This window comes from Apium graveolens, chromosome 3, assembly GCF_009905375.1.
Source record: "Apium graveolens cultivar Ventura chromosome 3, ASM990537v1, whole genome shotgun sequence".
Taxonomy (NCBI): domain Eukaryota; kingdom Viridiplantae; phylum Streptophyta; class Magnoliopsida; order Apiales; family Apiaceae; genus Apium; species Apium graveolens.
The window spans coordinates 295731338-295753110 of NC_133649.1; the positions used below are offsets into that span (position 1 = coordinate 295731338).

Sequence of the window (21773 nt, forward strand, 5' to 3'; positions counted from 1 at the left end):
CTTCGGATATACCGAACCCGATTTTTTGGATTTAGATTTGGATTTAGTGTTTATCGATCCGATACCCGATCCGACATCCGAAATCCGATCCAAACCCGATCCAAACCCGAAATCCGAAAAATAACCCGAAATATATATATATAATATATGCCATATATACTATTTGGAAATTTGTGTAATGTCCCAATTTAATATCTATCAAACACTTTAAGTTTAATAAATTAAAAAAAATGTAAAATATAATCAGTCTTACAATCTCATCTAACGACTCACATTCACAGACATATTATGTATTAGGGTTTAGAAGTTAAAACACAGAAGTACAGAACACTAAAGGTCCGTCTAAAGTAGAAAGTTGTTGGCGCTTACCTAGCAGTAAGAACAAGATTCCACGACCATCTTCAGTAAGTTTCGGATATCGGACTTCGATTGATCGATTCTCACTGTTCGGGCAAGATCCTCTGTTACGGGTAATGACTTACATCACATATTAATTACTCGATCTATTTGTAAAGCATTCAATCTTTATCATCGAATCTTTGTATCCAAATCAAGAATCTTTGATTCGTTCATATTTAATTAGGTATTTTTTCGTGTATAAAATCGTTAATTCTTCATCTTTGTTAAATATGTTGCAATAATTGATTTTTTGGTCGATTAAATCAGTTGTATATATGTTAAATGGGTCTTCTTCATGATACCTTTTGTATGTTTTTGCAGCCATGACAAGTTCACAGTCTGTCCCTAACTCCGAGTCCATTCCTGATGCAAATTCTCAACCATCGACGACACCAAATTCTCAGCCATCGACGACACCAGAGCTACAATCAGCCCCCACTGAAAATATAAGTACTTCGAGCCAAGAACCAGATGTGATAATAATTGATAATGATTCTAAGGTTGAAGATAAAGAACTGAAAAAGGGCAAGAGTGAAGCTTGGTTGCACTTTGATAAAGTGAGAATTGAAGGTGCTATTAAAGCTGTGTGTAAATATTGTGGCGCCAAACTTAGGGGCGATTCGAATGCAGGGACTTCTCATTTGAATAGCCACTACAAAACGAAGCATCATAACAAGGGTCAAAGTAATATAAGGCAAAAGCTTCTGTCAAGCAATTTCAACAAAAATCATCCGAAGTTAGCCTCTTATAAATTCAGTCCCGAGGGGGCAAAAAAAGAGCTTGCAAAGATGATAATTATGCATGAATATCCTCTTTCTATTGTGGAACATGTTGGGTTCAAGAGGTATTCATCATATCTTCAACCACTTTTCAAAGTTCCGTGTAGAAACACCATAAAGAATGAGATATTTCAGATTTATGAACTTGAGAAGGTTAAGACCTTGAGTTTGCTGGAGAGTAATAGAAGTCGGGTAGCCATCACCACTGATATGTGGACCGCTAGCAACCAAAAGAAGGGATATATGGCAGTCACGGCACATTTTATTGACGCTTCTTGGAATTTGCAAAGCCGTATTATGAGGTATATTTATGAATAAAGTTTTTTATTTTAGATTTAGTAAGTTTATGTTGTGTGTTATTAATTCAGTTTTTCTATTTAGGTTTATTTATGTTCCATGTCCACACACAAAAGAAATCCTTTGTGAAAGTTTGCTTGATTGTTTGATGGATTGGAATTTGGATAGAAAAATATCTTGTCTCACGGTTGATAATTGTACAACTAATGATGCCATGGTTCAGAATTTGTTAGAGAAGTTGGATAGTTCTTCACTTATAGATGATGGAAATTTGTTTCATATGCGTTGTGCTGCACATATTTTAAATTTAATTGTGAAAGACGGATTAGAGGTGATTAGAGTTGGAGTGGAGAAAATTAGAGGTTCTGTTGCTTATTGGAAAGCCACCCCTAAAAGGGAAGAAAAATTTGAAGAAACGGCTAGACAATTGCATAATATGAATACTAAGAAATTGGGACTTGATTGTGCCACTAGGTGGAATTCTACTTACTTGATGCTTGAAACCGCTTTGTTGTATAAAGATGTTTTCAATCGATTGGGTTCAAGAGAGATTCAATATAAACCACTTTGCCCTTTGAGAGAGGAGTGGGAGTTTGCACAAGATGTGTGTGGTAGATTAAAAAAATTTACAAGGTAACTGAGATCTTTTCTGGGACAAAATATCCTACTACCAATCAGTGCTTCATTAATATATGTGAGATTGGTTTAGCTATCACAGATTGGCGTGCAAATTCGAGTTTAATGATTCGAACCATGGCTGAAAAAATGATGAAAAAATTCTTTGCTCAAGGAGTATCATGAGAAGCTTGTTGCAGGTAATGAGGGTGGAGGTGATTCAACTTCTACACATTCTACAACTATATCTGAAAATGTTTCGGAGTATGATTTGTTTATAAGTACTAAAAAGCGAAAAAGGGTGGACTCAATAAAATCGGAGTTGGATCATTACTTGGAGGAGGATGTTATGCAAAAAACTGATGGATTTGATCTTTTGAATTGGTGGAAGGTAAATGAGCTCAAATATCCAAATTTACAACTTATGGCTCGAGATTTCTTAGCTATTCCGGCATCAACGGTTGCGTCGGAATCAACATTTAGCTCTAGTGGAAGGTTGGTAAGTCCGCATCGCAATAGACTTAATCCCAAAACAATAGAAGCTTTAATGTGCGCTCAAAGTTGGTTATGGGCTGCTCAGATGCGAGGTGAGTTGTTGTTTCATTATGTTATGCTCCTCTGCCTTCCCTATAATTTAATGAATTTAACCTATATATGTAAATAATATATTCTTTCAGGGGAGTCTTCTATAGGATATGCCACTATCTACAATGATATGGAATTGGAAGATTCGTGTATTACACGTGAGGTAATTATACATTATTTTCCTTTTTTCCATTGTTGTAATCCGTGATCTACATTTCTTAGGCTCTTTATTTTTTTTTTTTCAGGTATAAAGTACAACCAGACAAGCAGCGAAACAGTGGCAGAAATAAAGGTTCAATGCTCTCAGCTCTTTTTTTAATAATAATCAAACACCCTCTTAGTTTGTATAAATCTGAATAGCTAATGGTTCGATTTGCTAGTTGTTTTTTCTGTTTGTCTAATAAATAGCTAAGAGGGTCTGCTCTGTTTAAGCTTTGAGAATAAGCTTCTTCTTTTCTAATTTAACTTACATCCCCATGTAATGTTGTTAAGAATATAAACTGTGTGTAGCATTCTCATGTCACATTCTCATATTTGATTAGAGTTTGTTTGTGTAGGAAAGAAACCGAAAAGTCCAAAATTGTAGAACCTCGTTAATTTAAAATTCTACACGATTAAATAAGCCCGCACAATCATTAATCTGTTGCAGGGAGCTAATCAGATAATTTATATTAAAATTAGGTTCTGTTATGTTTAATATTTGATTTGTTTGGTTTGTTTGCTATTCATATTCTTTTCACTGTATTTAACTTTGTATGTAGCAGGAGTTATATTATAATCCCTATGTATTTTTATTATTATTTACAGGATGAGAAGAGATGTATGGTTGTGGCCTGTGATGTGTGATGTGAATTTTTCAAGGATGAAGGACTGCATAAATCATAATATTATGTTGCTGTACTATTTTGGACCATTTCTAAGAGTAGTTTTATGTATATTTATTTGGTCCCTGAGTTGTAAAACTTGTACCAGACTACCAGGTTATTTACTTCTTAGAATTTATTTGGTAATTGGTACAATGTACCCCTGTTTTTGCTTAATGATTTGTAAATCATGCTGGATTTATTTGATCATTTTAACTGGACTGCTATTTTAACTAAACTGCTGACATGCACTTTAGATATTCAGTATGTTATGGTTCTTTAAAAGTGAATTTTAAAATTTTCGGGTTTTCGGGTATCGGGTATCGGATACGGGTATCAGATTTCGGTTATTGGATTTCGGGTATATCCAAATCCAATTCAAAAAATCGGGTTTCGGGTATACCCGAATCCGATCCGAAATCCGATGGATCGGGTTCGGATATTCATTTTCGGGTATTTTTCGGGTTCGGGTCGGGTTCAGGTATGGATAAAATTTTCGAGTTTGGATATGGATTCTGCAATACCCGATACGATCCGACCCGATTGTCATCCCTAAAGAGAAGAGATGTATGGTTGTGGCCTGTGATGTGTGATGTGAATTTTGCAAGGATGAAGGACTGCATAAATCATAATATTATGTTGCTGTACTATTTTGGACCATTTCTAAGAGTAGTTTTATGTATATTTATTTGGTCCCTGAGTTGTAAAACTTGTACCAGACTACCAGGTTATTTACTTCTTAAGAATTTATTTTGTAATCTGTATAATGTACCTCTGTTTTTGCTTCATGATTTGTAAATCATGCTGGATTTATTTGATCATTTTAACTGGACTGCTATTTTAACTAGACTGCTGACATGCACTTTAGATATTCAGTATGTTATGGTTCTTTAAAAGTGAATTTTAAAATTTTCGGGTTTTCGGGTATCGGGTATCGGATACGGGTATCAGATTTCGGTTATTGGATTTCGGGTATATCCAAATCCAATCCAAAAAATCGGGTTTCGGGTATACCCGAATCCGATCCGAAATCCGATGGATCGGGTTCGGATATTCATTTTCGGGTATTTTTCGGGTTCGGGTCGGGTTCGGTTATGGATACAATTTTCGGGTTTGGATATGGATTCTGCAATACCCGATCCGATCCGATTGCCATCCCTATTGACACACAATGGACCAGTACGATTGAAAGAATGGTTGGTTTTAAAGATTAATCAAAGATATGGGCTTCATATGTAATGGGTTGTTTAAACACTATTAGCTTAAGAGAAGTGGTTGAGTTAACCAAATGTAAATAAGTGAATATGTAAAAAGAACGGGTTTATCAATTAAGAGAAATCAAAAGGTCCCAACAAACATTCCAAAAATTAGGATCTAGTAAAATCAAATTAAAAACCGAAATCGTTAAAAATCGAATGATATGGACCTCTCGTTGTCATTATATTATTTATTATTCACTTATTTATGATATGGAGCTCTCGTGCATAAGTCGTCCGAATAACATCACATCATGGGCCTGTTTGTTTGTATCCTTATAACTTTACTTATAACTTATAGACATGTAATATCTTATCGACGATTGTTTGTCGATCCAACTTAAAAGTTTAATTTATAACTTATAAGTCAATAAGTAAAATATTAGTAACGGCGTATTTTTTCTCTACTTATTTTGATTTTCTTCTATAATATTGAAGTATCATTGCATCCCTTGTTTGATATCTTTTAGCTCATCTGTCGATTCATCATTTTGGTAGATGGTTTTCCCTGAGATCATGTAGCTTTGAATTTCCAATAGATAGATCATCCAGTTCCAGAAATCCAATCTTCTTTCCATCAGGATTAAAAGTCAGAACTTCTCTTCCCAGAGATTTAATCATTTTGACTCCTCCAATTGGCATGTCAACAGTATATTTAGTTTGATCAATGTACTTTGGAATGCAGTTTGATTTATAAATAAGCCCTCTCTGCTTCAACTATATTAAGTTCTTCAAAAATGCAGACCATCCGGCAGTTACCGGATTAATTATCTTAAGAATTGTAGCAACAAATTCTAACTCCTGTCATGATTTATCTTTCATCTGTTTTTGTGTCAACCTCAACCTCCTCCGATTAAATTATTTTAGTGCATTTCAATTAAAAAATTATGAGTTTTAAATAAAATTATCCAAACACTTATTTAACTTATAAGTGTTCATTTACTAATTTTAAGTTACCTATTTATTTTAAATTTATTTTAAGTAATAAATTACTTATTTTAAGATTTCTAACTAAGCATCATATATCATTATAAAATTTTTGGAAATAATTTGGATACATCCGATTAATGTGTTGTTTTCTTATATTATTTTCATTTCCTACTAATAATAATAGAGTAGCTTTATCTACATGTCATCTTCTTTCCACTTATTTTCCATCTTGATTGAAGCCTAACTATTTGCCTAGTCGCTGACACACTTTACAATCATACAAATCTCACTCAAAAATATAATCTGAAAATAAAATAATTAATGCACACATCTTAAAACCTTCCTTAAATTGCCGGCCGGTTAAATAATTCCGCCAAATAGCGACAATTAGTGAACACCAAAGCAACTTTGGGCGGATGTGTTTGTTTTGTTTTCTCATGTATTAACTATTAAAAACCGGCCGGCACACTTTTCCTATTATTTTAACCCCTCTATGTACTTGTGATATTTTGTGAACATTTTTATGCTTAAATATAATGGGTAACAAATACTCTCTCCGTCCCTAAAAACGTTTCCTATTTGTATTGGACATATTTGCCAATGCACACAAGTTGATTGTTAATATCTTTAAATTCGTATTAGTATTATATATTAAAATGTCACTGTATTAAAGTACTGGTAAATACGAATCCAACGAAATCACTCATGACTATGTTTGATATTATAGATTAGACGTAAATTAATAGTCAATCGTTTACCGTGTACAGTACCGAAAGTCAATATAGGAAGAACAAAATGGGACGGAGGGAGTATTAATCAATATATATTAGTTACACATATTCCATCTACCATTGCACACTCATTTATAAAAGTTAGAGATTTAAGTAAAAAAAATAGTGGATTAAATTAAATTAGAGATTTGATCAAATGAATTATCCAGTTAGCGGATTAAAATAATAATTTCCAATATAATAGGCTAATTTTAGAAAACTACTTGGAGTAGTTTTTTAACTATAAGATTGACATATCTATTTACAATACAATTTCAAATAACTACTTCCTTCGTCCCGTTAATTTCTATACGCTAACTATTTATACGTATTTCGAAATTTTATTAAGTATATTTTTATAATGGTTTTTTTTTTGAATAACATAAAACTTTTATTCAGAAAACAAAAATTAAAAAAATATTATAAAATTATATTGAAAAGCGTGCTAAAAATAATGTATAGAATTTAACGAGACATGAAGTAGTTATCAAACATTTTCATTCAAAACATGTAAAAAGAATCAGCTAGTTAAAACAATTTACTCACTAAGCTAGCTCTAAAATTGTTAGATTGCCCGTAAGGGTTGGCTCAACTGATTAAAGAGGGGATAACTATCCTCTTGATCACATGTTCGAATCTCACGAGAGGAGAATTTATGATTATGCCTCTTGAGTCAGAGCATGTCGCTTAAATGCGGTTTACCTTGGTTCACGTGGTTTGCAGGCTATTACGTGAGTCCGTAGGGTTTAACCAGTGCGCACCCGAAGGGTAGCGGCTGCGGGTTAACTACAATAAAAAAAAATAATTGTTAGATTAATAATTTCATTAATTTTATATATGAAAATGACCTGTTTTCTTATTGGTCTACGCAATATTATAATGGTCCACGCACATTGGTGGTGACTGGTGACCCATTTTTTATGCCTAAACTAGAATATTTTCGTCAACCTTTTATATATATTCGCTTATACTTTTAATTAATTATTAAGCTAAATTAACCTGCATCTAATTAAGTGCAGCATGGCTAGCTTACAAGATATGATTATATTTTCCATCAACATTTTAGCCAAGATGACACCATACATTGACAGCGACCCCAATAATGAATTAAAGTAGAGCTTTCAAAAGAAATATACAATATGAAGTGCGAGCATTAATATTACCAATCTTTTTATCCTACTTGAGAGACAGTTTGCTAAGTTTTAGCCTGCAAAGCTCTCAACAAATATACATCATAGCTTTTTATCCACAACAATGGATAGAGTGCTATTCACTCACAAAGGAACTCAATTTTTGCAGTATGATACTAATGAGCATGAATGCAGTGTCAATGGTCATCATCAAGTAGACATGCAGAGCACGAATCAAAGCAGCCTCACGTCTACGAGCCGCGGATCATCAGAGTCTGGAGAACCAAGTGGTGATACTAAATGGGCTTCGAAACTTCTGAAGGATTGTGCAAAGGCAATCTCCGATAAGGATTCGAGTAAGATCCACCATCTTTTGTGGATGCTAAATGAGCTTGCTTCACCTTATGGAGATTGTGATCAGAAATTAGCTTCGTATTTTTTACAAGCTTTGTTCTGTAAGGCCACTGAATCAGGGCAAAGGTGTTATAAGACTTTAATTTCAGTGGCTGAAAAGAGTCATTCTTTTGATTCTGCTAGGAAGTTGATTTTGAAGTTTCAAGAGGTAAGCCCTTGGACAACTTTTGGACATGTGGCATCAAATGGAGCTATTTTAGAAGCTTTAGAAGGTGAGAGCAAAGTTCATATAATTGATATAAGTAATACACTTTGCACTCAGTGGCCTACTTTGTTAGAGGCCATGGCTACGAGAAACGATGAGACACCGCGATTGAAGCTCACTGTTGTTGTGACTGAGAACATGGTGAGATCAGTGATGAAAGAGATTGCACAAAGAATGGAGAAATTCGCAAGGCTTATGGGAGTTCCATTCGAATTCAATGTTGTCACGGGCCTCAACCGTTTAGGAGGGATCACGAAAGAGGGGCTTGGAGTTCAAGAAGATGAAGCTGTGGCTGTCAATTGTATGGGGGCACTAAGAAGAGTAGAAGTAGAAGAAAGAGGGGCTGTGATAAAGATGCTTAGCTCGCTTAATCCACGAGTAGTAACTGTCGTAGAAGAAGAAGCCGATTTCTCTAGCCCAAGAAATGATTTCGTCAAGTGCTTTGATGAGAGCCTTAGATTCTACACATTGTACTTCGAGATGCTAGAAGAGAGCTTCGTACCAACAAGTAACGAAAGATTGATGTTGGAAAGAGAGTCTGCAAGAAGCATGGTTAGGGTTTTGGCATGTGATGAAGATCATCAAAACGGTAGTTTTGGTGGAGACTGCGAGAGAAGGGAGAAAGGGAATCAATGGTCAGAGAGACTTAAGGAGAATTTTACGCAATTTTCATTCAGTGATGATTGCATAGACGATGTTAAAGCATTGCTAAAGAGGTACAGAGCTGGATGGTCACTTGTTCAACCACAAGAAAATGACTTGGGACTGTACTTGACATGGAAAGATGAACCTATAGTTTGGGCTTCTGCATGGAAACCCTAAGAATTGCTTAAAGTTTTGAATATGTATAAGATTCTTGATACTAGTTTTATTGGTAGCTAAAGATCATTAAGTAGCATTATGTACTGAAACTCTACATTTTAATATTTAGTTGCAGCTTTTGTTTTTCCATTGATCATCTTGTTTGGTTGCTTTTGCTCATGTATAGTTCTTTCTTATTCCCAGGAAAATTCCATACTATGTTCTTCCAATATAACCAGTTTGGATCTGTTTGGCTACTCCTTTGTGTCTGGAATTTTGTTGCTTGATCCTAGTTGTCATCCTATCTACAGTGATTATCTACATTGCTGCTTCATCTGTTTGGCTACTCCTTATGTTCCAACATCTTTGTGTTTGGAGTTTTGTTGCGTGAGTTCTCAAACTATTTACATAGATTATTAACGATGACGAAATCTAGCTCTACTTTGACGAGATGTCGATGATTCGAAACTTCACAAAAGAGCTTCACTGAAAAAAGAAGAAGATGAAGTGATAATTGTATGAATAAATGTAAATTAAATTATTTAAAAACTGAATTATGATAAAAAGAAGATATTTACACGTTATTATTTAATTTTAAATTTAAGTTCAACTTGATGAAAATTATTTTTTTATGGTTGCTTTCAGATTATTTAAATTTTTGTTTGATTAGGTTCTACATCGTACAAGTCATAACTATTACTAGTACATATTGTTATTTATCAAATATATTCAAAATGATAAGTAATAAATTTTACTTATAAATTATCAATAAATATACATTTCATTATTTCTTAAATATTAATATAAAATCTTGTAAGAAATTTCCTCTAAAACATTTTTTCATTTAAACTTGGAAAATATTGGTATACAAAATTATATACAGAATTTTGTACATAATGACATGTGGTGGATTTTAATTGGAATGGACCCTACATTTACATCAATAACACCGATTAAAACACTCACACATATCATTCTGTACAAGACCTAGCACTACTCTTTAAACTTTCCTCCAACACCCTGATTACACCGGGATTTTACCGAGATTTTAGAGAAAGACTCTTAACAAATCTTATAATAATAGCTTAGGAAGACACTATTTATATGTTGGTTTTGCAAACATACCGTGGTGTAAAATTATGAACAAGAAATAGATAAAATGAACTTCTGATTAGTACTTCACAAAAGCATACAGTACTGATGGCCGAGTAGAAGAGCAAATGGCCCCAGAAGAAAGGTTTAATGGCGAACCAGTATACCAACTGAATCCCAGATTTGCCTTCTTGTCTAATTGATATGAATAGCATATATGTTTTTCCCCAGCCCCCTTTACTTATCTCACAAACACATGCACGCAGCACATCTCTTTACCAAACATTGTTAGTGGTTTTCACTTTCCGTATTCTTAGGCACAATTGCACCTTTTACAAAAGTTTACCCTGTCTTTCCATTATTGTTGTTGCTGTGTATTTCTTGTATTAATGCCATTAACTTAAATCCATGGGGTATATGGCTCAATTTCTCAACTGAAAGGAGATTATATATCCTATTTTGATAATTAATCACACCACTAGGTTTGGGTGAAGTTTATTCTTCATACAAGGGATGAAACTCGATCAAAATGATTAAAATTAGTTCAATGAACAAACTGAAAAAAAATCTTTGAAATGATAATGGATCATAATTCAATAATTTAGCTTGAACGAATTTCGTGCTAGGAAAAGCATTCTGCAGCAATATCCAGCACATAGAAACTTTCTCAACTACAAATTAGAATTGTGAAATAATAATAATAATAATAATAATAATAATAATAATAATAATATGGTTAAATATCAAAATGGTCACTTAACTCAATGACATATATCAAAAAACTCACTCTAATTATCGGGGACTCAATCGCATCACTCTAGTTGACAATAATGATAGCCCCGTTAATTGGTCTTTTTCACAATAAGTGACTTTAAAGGAAGTAATAGCTAGAGAGGAATACTACACGTGGAAGGGTCAGGTGTGAAGAGCAGGGCCTGTATTTCTCTCCTCACTGTAATCATCTTTATATTTCATATTATTATGCCTTTCTGAAATTTTCTGTAGTTGATTAAAATATATAAATGATTTATCAGGTTCTTTGTACATATAAAATTTATGCCTTTCTGATATTGCATAGTATTTATGGGATTTATGTACTTCCTTTTTTGAAATTGTTTGTATTTAATTTCATGTTCCTTTTATTTCTCATTTATGATCTCAATATGGAGTCATATTTTTTTTAAAAAAAGTCATTAATTTCCGATTACAAAATCTCAAAAGTTTAGTATTAGTGTCTTAAAAATTGTCAAACTATTTTTTTCAAAAAACAAATATTTTTGATTTTTTTAATATTAAAAGGAAATAATTGAGATTTAAAATAAAAAAAAAGAAGAAGATAAATGTTCATTTATAAATAAATTTCAATTATTTTGTACATATAGAAATATTTTTTTAATAATAAAAAATACAAATTTTCAGTTTTAAAAGAATAATGCCTTCGATAGAAATTTGATTTTTACATTTTAATTTATTTACTTTTTACTTTGAATTTTAAAATATCGCATGTCCATAAATAAGATTATAAATTTAAAAGATTTCACGTTGAAATGCAATTTTGTTATAAAATGAAAAATCAAACACGTGAATTTTATAAATTCAACATATAATATTATTTTTCACAAAATTAAAATATAAGAACTTAGATTTTAAAAAAATAAACGTGATTGATTCTAGAAGTTTGAAAATACAGCGAGGAGAGGAAATACATGGCCTGATCTTCAAACCTGACCTTTCCACGTATAGTATACCTCTCCAGCTATTACTTCTCTTAAAGTCAATTACCATTTCGTCAAGTCAACAAGACTAATTAACGGGGCTATTATTACTGTCAACTATAGTGATGTGATTGAGTCCCCGATAACTAGAGTGAGTTTTTTGATATATGCCTTTGAGTTAAGTGACCACTTTGATATTTAACCCAATAATAATAATAATAATAATAATAATAATAATAATAATAATAATAATAATAATAATAATGCAATCATTGGAGTTTGCTTGACGAGGCTGATTAAATTTCATTAAAATAAAAACGGCTAAATTTGACGAAAAAACTAATTCGACAGCAAGCGATCATTTTTAACTAAATTCGACCGATTTTGAAACGGTCATTACTAAGGGTGTTGAATTTAGGAGTTTGCTTATTTTTAACTAAATTCATCCAACTAATTACGATCGGAGATTTAACCGCTTGAATTCAATTGGCCAAATTCATCCACATAGCTACGATCATATTTACATACGGCCTTATTCGGTTGAATTTAGTCGTACCCTTAAATTTGATCGAGTGATCGACTTTAGTCGCGGTTAAATTGGTACTGTATATTTTGTAATAAATATTTTCTTGCAGGGTTTTCAACCTATCTTTGCATACGAGGCTAAAATTAGTGGTAAGTTTATATCTTTAATCTCTGGCGACAAAAAATTAATATTTATCTCAATTTTTTGTATATTAATTTGTCGTAAGTTTTTCCTCTTTAGTCCCCCTCTTCCCCAATGTGAAACACCCCCTTTCTGGATTCGTTATTACGTTGAGGGTCACTTGTTTACTTGTACATAAGCATTCTTTAATAATTCTTAACCCCTTAAACAGGACATAAAAAAAAGGTTCCTCAATATTCATACAAGAAACCTTCAAACTATAATAATTTGCGCAGTTTTGCTTTATCAATTTTTAATAAAAATATAAAGACTTTTTATATGTTTGAAATTATTTAAATATGAATTGAAATAATTTATCAACATGTTCTAGTAAAGCATGTGAATTGATTCACGTTGAAATTTTAATAAACTAAAAGAAAATTATTTTATAACATGAAATATTAGAAAAACAAATAAAAAATTATATAAGTTATTATCTAATATTAAATATTTGCATATTAACGATAATATATAATAGGTAAATTAGGCATAATCAATAAGTTTTGATCTATTTATTTATTAAAACCAAACGCGATCATAAGTATTCGATTTTTATAGTGTACACAGAACTCAAACCAAACCAAATCAATAACAGCCCAAACAGGATACTGAATTTCATTTGAAATTCTGGATTTGATCAAATAAGCTTTTTGAAAATTTGGACTTGGATTTCATTTGAAATTCAGAACATTCAAATATTAGTATAAACATAAGAATTTGAAATAACAACTCAAATTCTATCATTTGAAATTCCTCATTTGAAATGAAATGGAAGTTTTCGAAAGATTTTCATTTGGTTGATCATGTGGATTGGGGGAAATAATGCTCAATCTTAGTGGACAGTGGGCTAGGATTTTACATGACAACATTTCAGCTCAGCTATCCAAATGACTAGTTTATTTTTGTGAAGTGTTTAAAGATAAAGCCCAAAAGATGCATGGCAATAGCGCAATACAAGTATTGGGCTCATTGTCACAATGTTAACACTTCATCCTTAAGTGGATTCAAACCGAATAATCATTCTCGTATCGTTAGACTTGTCAATGGATCAGATATCAAGTCCCGTCCGACCCGAGACTTAATAAATGGATATTGATTCTATAAAAAAGAAATCGATCCGAAAATAATTCGATTTAACAAATAATCAATCCATGAAGGAGTGGATATGGATTTTCTCTCATTCGATCCGATAAAAATCCGATTTGAACTATATAAAATTATTTATTCATAATTTATATATATAATTGTTATTACTACACAAAATCAACTTATTTAACTTTTTAGCTGTATCATTTTTTATTGTTCAGTTAAGTTGGTAATATTGCATTTTTGTGTTATTTTATTACATTATAATCTCTTGTACATACCATTGTATCATCATATTACGGTATACCATATTAATATGTATTAGAAATCATTTTCACAAAGAGCATCTTTTTAGCAATTCACAAAATTTCTCTATTTTAATTAATAACACGTATAGAGGAATATTCATATTTATTTCTCAAATTACATTATCATTTTATATATATGATTGTGTGTATAAATATAGTCAAATATAAACAAAAATTAATAAAAAAAATAGAAACACACTATTTCACAAGACCTAGCCCACCCTATTTCACATGAAAAATGCTACAGGTACAAAATGAGTTACTAAAATACTTAATGTCACATGTCACATATTGGTTGGTTAGATATAAATGGACTCCCTGCAGTTGTATTAATAGGATCAATTGAATTTTTTCATTGTGTCACTGTCAGAATCACCACTTCCACTTTTGCGACACTCTATCTCAAAATCTCATCCCAAATCAAATCTCACCTCGACCACCTCCACCGTCACCGCCATCGCCCTCTTTCCCTTTCTCATCCCTTCCCTCCATCTTCTGCCATTCATCCTCCCAGATTTTTTTTACTTACGGTCTCTCCCACGCTCTTCCCTATTTCTCTATACACTTGCGAAATAATTGTGAATTTCGATTGGAGGTGGAGGTGATGGTGAGATAGGAGGTAATTTTATGATGGCCGTATATAATTTGTTAAAACTCTGTATCAATTTTTAGTGATTTTTACGAAATAAATTGGTGATTTTTATAGCACATGTTAATAATTTGTGTAATATAAAATAGTGATTTCATTGTTAACCTGGTATTTCCATAATTTGTGTAATATGAAATAATGATTTTAGTTTAATCTCAGCGGAGTCGGTAAAAAGTGTGTGTAAACTATCAATTTGTGGTCAAAATTTAGTGATTTTGTTGTATAAAATAATGAATCGGTGATTGAATAATGGAGGAGTGGCCGAGTGGGTAATTCATTTTTTGTGTATATAATATATTATGTTCCGACTGTTAAAAAAAAGGGAGGGTGTTGAGTTAAATTTTGTAGGGCTAGGAATTTTAAACCCAAAATTGGACACTCAATTCCGAAATTTTATTTTAACAACCTTTTTGATTATATATAAATTTTTGTGCATAAATTTAGTGTATAATTATATCATGTGTCACAATATTATTTATTTCAAAAAAATTAAAAGGATTCGGAGATCCGATCCGATAATCCGAAATCCTAATGGATGGATATGGATTATGCTATCAAAAATCTGATAACGATCCGATCCGAATTCAATTTGACAAATTTAAATGGACTGGATATGAATTTAGTCAAATCCGATTCAAATCTTACCCGTTGACAAGCCTTTATAAATCTATATCATATTATTATAAGCAGAGTAGAGTACTAGATAAAATCATGACTACCGTCAAATTCAATATTAAGATAATATTCTTTTTCTTAAAATATCTATACTATATTATTATAAAACATAACAAGATATATTTATGTTGATTTCAACTGGTTGTTTGGTACATAAAATAATCACCACTAGATTTGAAGTACATACAATTAGGACCGTCTGATTTGGTACTACGAGGATACTCTTTATTTTAGTTTATAAATTATTTCCGGAGGTTTAGGTTCGATCCCATGCACAACCTAATCTGGTTCATCATTTCTATTATATTGTATTAATTGATTTGATTTTAAAATATTAACTATACATATAAGAATGTGGCGTGTTCGATTCCTAACATTTGCAATATTAATAATTTCTGAAATTTTGGGTATTTATTTTCGGATATTTTTCGAGTTCGAGTCGGTTTAGATATAGATAAAAAATCGGATTTGAATATGAATTTTTTCATACTCGGCCGATCCGACAGTAATATATGTGAGAGGATTATCGTCTTTTCAGTATATTTTGTTTTGAAAATAAAAATCTTACTTTAAAAATAACATTGTCCTTACTTTTTCGATTACATTTAGAGAATAAATCATGTGTTAAGATTAAGAGCTTGTATTCCATTATATACTAACTCGTTTTTCTATAAATAAACTAGTTGTTTAACTGTTTGCGTCGGTCAACATATATAAACCCTTTTTTGTGGAGTTTGTCACAAGAAATTATTTTCATAACTTAAAATTTAAGTTCAGAAAACTTTTTTATAACGTGTTACGTGTATATAATTATCAGCTATTGCCAACCCCTAAATTCTTCAGTTGTTCAGCATACATTGTTTCCGCGTTTTTGAACCATTGTTCAATGCAATCTGGATCGTAAAAATTGTCAAGGAACTAGTTACTCTAAAATCTCAAGTTGTTAGAGAATGTCCATTTCCAGGATCTTATATTATTCTAACACTCCCCCTCACTCGAAATCCCATTTATGGTTCGAAAAGTGGATCACGGGCGTCCATCCTTGGGGCATAAATTTGTCTTTCGTCTCCCTCATAAATTATGAGAAATATTGGGGGTGGCAGGGATACCATGTCAAAAAACCAGTTACTCTAAAACCTCAATGTGTTAGAGAATGGCCCTTTCCGGAATCTTATATTATTCTAACAAAAATTCCATCAATATGTAACACTAGAAAATGTAATATACATTTCAATTCTCCACTGGTTGAAAGTCCACTGGAAAATGTAATATACATTCCAACTCTCCACTGATTTGAAAAGCTAGCAAACATTATTTATGGGTGGAATATTCACTACAAAAAAATAAGGCTAAATACAGTTGCACAAACACAAATAAGGTCAAATTCAACCACTTTCGGTTGAATTTGTGGTTGAATTTAAAGAAGACATGGCTAAATTCAACCGCATGTGATCGTACTTAACACGGTTGAATTTAACAATAAATTCGACTATATATATATATATATATATATATTTAAGAGCACGGTTAAATTAAATCGCATACAGTAAACATAGATATTTGAGTTCTTGGATAAATTTTAAAAACGGTGTTTCTAACCTTTTATAGGATTTAAAAATATATGTATTCAAATTACATTATTCGTTATGTATATATAGATCATGCCATCTTGAATCTATAACTAACCAATTTTCAGGGTTTGTCCTCGAATCTATTTTGATGTATCACGGTTAGAGGTGGCCAATAGTGCGGGCTGTGCGGTCCGGGCCGGGCCGGAAGCGGGTTGAACTCGGAAACAATGAACACTGAACCGGCACGTTAATTAAACGAATCGGGTCGGGTTGGGCTTGAAAAGCCAGAAGCAAACTCGTACCTGACACTGAGCGAGCTGTGCGGGCCGCAGGTTGATGAGGGCGGATTGATGCGGGCTGCCGGCCGGTTGATGCGGGCTCCGGGTTTAATTGTTTTTCTTCTTTTTTTCTTCCTAGCCTAACTGCCACTGGCACTTGTCACTGTCTGTGTGTGTAAATTGTGATGAGTGTGTGTCTGTGAATTTCGGAAACAAAAGAAAAAAATATAAGTTAATTGAGACTTGAGAGATTGAGAGAGGCAGAGTCGAGAGTTAGAGAGAGATTAGAGAGAAACAAAATAGAGAGTAAGAGAGTCAGTCAAGATTTGTAAATGTATGTATGTATTTATAAGCTAATTTCGAGACATGCTGCTGTTGTGCAATCTGTGTGTGCTCACCCGCGGGCTGTGCGGGTTGTGCAGCTCGCGCGGGTTGCAGCCTTGCCGGGTCAGTGTTGTGCGGTCCGTGCTCCGTTTTCCAATATTAGATTCGTAATCGGCTCGGTTAATTTAACGAATTGTGCGGGTTTGAAATGGCCCGTTTCGGGCCGAATAATTCGGATGGATCTTTCAGATATATAGGAGTAGTTTTTAGCATTTACATGTTTGGTTGTAATATACTCCCTCTATTTTATTTTATTTGTCTCTTGACTTTTCTGCACACATATCAAGATTCATTGACTGCATAGTAAAAATTATTATTTTTAAATTTTTTTTTGTAAATAAAATTTTAAATTATATATTTTTATTCAGGAAAAGAAAATTTTAAAAATTATTATTTTAACTATGCAGTCAAAGTACCTAAAAATAAGTGCAGAAAAGTCAAGTGACTATTAAAATGAAAGAGAGGGAATATTAATATGTATGTTTTGTAGCACCAATTTTTTCCGGAATTCTGATTCTCTAACTTATTTGTTTTAGATTGGATCCATTTCAGTGTAATGATTCCCCACGTTCCTAGGGTGAAACAATCTTTCAATTCAAATATTTTGTTAGATTTTTCGATATTTTGTTATTTTTTTTGAAACAAAATAACAATTCATTTAAAACTGAAGATCAAATGAAAGTGTCTCCAACAAACACGTAGGAGCAGACGTGAATAAATTACGGGAATTGACTTCACAAGGGATTCTAGCAATCTGATGTGCTACCTTGTTAGCAATTTTCCTAACAAAAACAACAGACACTCCATGTCATTCTGCAAGCAAAGATCTACAACTATATAAAACTTCTCCAACCTCCATTAAGTTTAAGCTAGAGTTTAAGATAGCATGAGTACTTCAGGGTTTTACTCTTTATGTAATCCTAAAATGTTATTTTTTCTATTTTGAGGAAAATTTACAATCTCTTATTGTATCTCATACTGAGAAAGTGTTTCTATAAATGATATTTCCCTTTGCTTAAAAAACAATTATATTATTCATATTAGGTTTGTATAACAAAAAGTTCATATTAGGTCAAATACAATTGTGTATACTTTATAATCAATACTTTATGAAGCTTGGACAAAAAACATAGTTCAAAAAAATATATAAGGGCCTTTTATTTATAAATGTAGTCCTATCATCATTTATTTTGGGTGCCTCGAATCATGTAAAAATTCATATACCAGTTTCTGAAGTACGTAGTATTATTTACATAAATATGAATGTTGTTGATTAGTGTTCACAATTCATATCGTTTTCGTGTATTTTCGTATTTCGTGTGTTGAAAAATAAACACATATACCTACATGTTTAACATAACGTATGAAGGATAAACACATATATGTAATTCATTATTTCGTGTATATTTCGTGTAAAAAATAAAAAAATAAACAAATAAATGAATAAATATATAAAAAAATTATATTTTTGGATACAATTTTACGTATATATTAAAAACATATATGTTTACATATAATGATATATTTCTGGATATTTATATATATAAGAACTATATGTATATATACATATAATTTACAAAAATATATATATATATATATTTATATAAATGAATATATATATATATATATCTTATATATATTTAATATTTTTATTAATAAATTTATTTATTTCATGTACTTTTGGTAAACACGTATATATATGTGTTTAGATTTCATGTTCCATGACGTTGTACTATCTCGGTCCAACTATTTCTATAGAAATGGTTTGGGCACAGGATGAGAAGAAATTCATTAAAATAATATTAGTTTTGGTAAGGTATTGGGATGAGAGAGAAAGAAAAATTTTAATTTAGTGCACGATGACAAGAAATTCATTAAAATAATATTAGTTTTGGTAAGGTATTGGGATGAGAGAGAAAGAAAAATTTTAATTTAGTGAGAAAAAATATAAAGTTGGGTATCTTGAGTAACCAGCTCATAACCAACCTTAAAGTGTTAGAGTAAGGCCCAGACCATAAATTGTGAGAATGTTGGGGGTGGCTGAGAATCGAACTATAGTTCTCCCGGCAGCCTAAGCTCCGATACCATCTTGAGTAACCAGCTCATCTAAAACCTTTAAGTTGTTAGAGAAATGCCCCAATAGAATCATATATTTAACATGGTAAAATGGTGGAATCAATCAATATTTAATGAATAAAGTGAGTGTAGTGGGGAAATTAGTGGATGTGGTTGATTTTTATATTATTAAATTTTTACTATTTTTGATAATTTTGAAATATATAGAATTGAATGTACGTCAAAAAAGGAAAGTGTGGGATAGAGGGGGTATATTTTAGTGTTGTTTAATAAAAAACCTGTTCGCAGAGAGTTTAGTGATCGAACAGAAAGGACAACTGAGAAGTCAAATCATGAAACAGGAATTTGAGTGAATCCCTGAGATTTGTTAATCTTTTACAACCGAAAGGAGCAAACAAATTGACAGAACCTTTCTTCAATCTTTGCTCCCCATGCCTCATGTCATTAATCTTTGGTAAATTTTAGAGTATCTGTATTTAATAAACTATTCAGTATTCACAGTATACATGAAAGAGACCTCAGTCTGCATGAACAATGCATGAATTTGATGTTGTAAGTGGTGGCCATTGGTGCGGTCCGTGCGGTCCGGGCCGGGCTGACTACGGGTCGAGCACGTTAATTTTGGACACTGAACCGGCACGCTGGAGAAACGAGTCGGGCCGGGCCGGGTTCGAGTATGAAAAGAGAAAACCGTATTCGGCACTGTGACTCGCGAGCTCAAGGGCTTGTGCGAGCGTGCGGGCCGAGTCGCGCGGGTTGAACGAGTTGCTTGATTGTTTTTCGATTTTTGGTTACAATTTTAATTATTTATTACAAATATTTGTTTAATTCATTTTTACCAAATTACTTTTATTTTAAATAAATTTTTAATTCTTAGTAACTTTCATTTTTTATTTATTAAATTACTTAATTTCTAATCTTATTATTACAATATAATATAAGTATGTGTATGCTCCCATGTAGATGTTTTGTTAACTTCAAAAATAAAATAACAATGTTCATATTAATATATGTAAATAGTATGAAGAAATAAAATGAAACAACAAACTATCATTTCATATGAAACCCGCGAGTCAGGCGGGTTGTGCGGGCCGGTCCGTGCAGTTCCACTTGGTCGTGCGGTTCATGTGCGGGCCGGTCCGGGTCCGAATATCAACTTTCTGATTCGTAACCGGCACTCTTGTTTCAACGAGCTGTGCGGGTTCGGGCCGGATCGTTTCGGGCCGAATAAAATCGGATTTCCGTACGAGCCGGTCCCGAATGTGCGGTTCAAACCCGCACAAGTGGCCACCTTGTAAATATCCTAAGCCACTGCTATGAAAAACAAGGATTCAAGTTTAAATCTGAAGGCTGGTAATAATATAAAAAGAATTAATTAACAACTCCTTAATCAATAAACTGTAAAAGGTATTAAAGTTTATTAATACTTGTCGTTAATGAACAACGAGTAGCATCTTCCCAAGTATATATATAAATTGATAGGGAGTACTCTCAAGTCCTAAAGCAGAGATGCTGAGAAAAGCTATGTTTAGGCGTATGGTATAGCTCTTTTCTGTAAGCCTGTAGGTCTGAGAGCTGTAAATTTGTTCGTTTCGTCTACTTTCGTGTAGTGTACTTTCGTGTTTCGTGTCATGAATGTCTAACCCAAACCCGAACCGTTAAGGATTCGTTTCATTTCATGTTCGTGTACCTTTATTTTGTGTATGTTTCGTGTCGTGTTTCGTGTAATTTAAACTTAATAATGAAAATAAAGATAAATAAAATATATATTTAAATATTAAGTTTTTACTAATCGAGTTTTAAATTAATAAGTCATAAAGACTCAAGTATAGTCAAGTCTTATAAAATTTAAATTTGAATCTGTTTTGTATCTATATTATGTAAATATTATATGTAAAATATTATTGTAAGATATATATATTCATATAATTTTGATAAATTTATTTAAATATTTATTTATTTCGTGTACTTTCGTTTCATGTCGTGTACCCAAGTGTAAACCCAAAACCGACACTAAATTCATCCGTGTACTTTCGTGTTCGTGTACCAAAAATGTCAAACCAAACCCGTTATTTTCGTGTCGTGTTATCGTGTCGTGTACGAAATTTCCGGCTCTAGGTTTGACCTTCATTATAGATTTCTTTTGCTCAACTTTGTCGGCATTCAATGTAATAACTGGTACTTGCCCT

At 32.3% G+C, this 21773-nt stretch overlaps 1 protein-coding gene across 1 annotated transcript; it reads left to right on the top strand.

Moving 5' to 3' along the window:
* Window positions 1-7647: 7647 nt before the first annotated feature.
* Window positions 7648-9194, top strand: LOC141711171 (protein SHORT-ROOT-like). Its single transcript, XM_074513598.1, has one exon. The coding sequence runs from the start codon at window positions 7749-7751 to the stop codon at window positions 9063-9065; it is 1317 nt and encodes a 438-aa protein (XP_074369699.1). The 5' UTR covers window positions 7648-7748; the 3' UTR covers window positions 9066-9194.
* Window positions 9195-21773: the final 12579 nt, after the last annotated feature.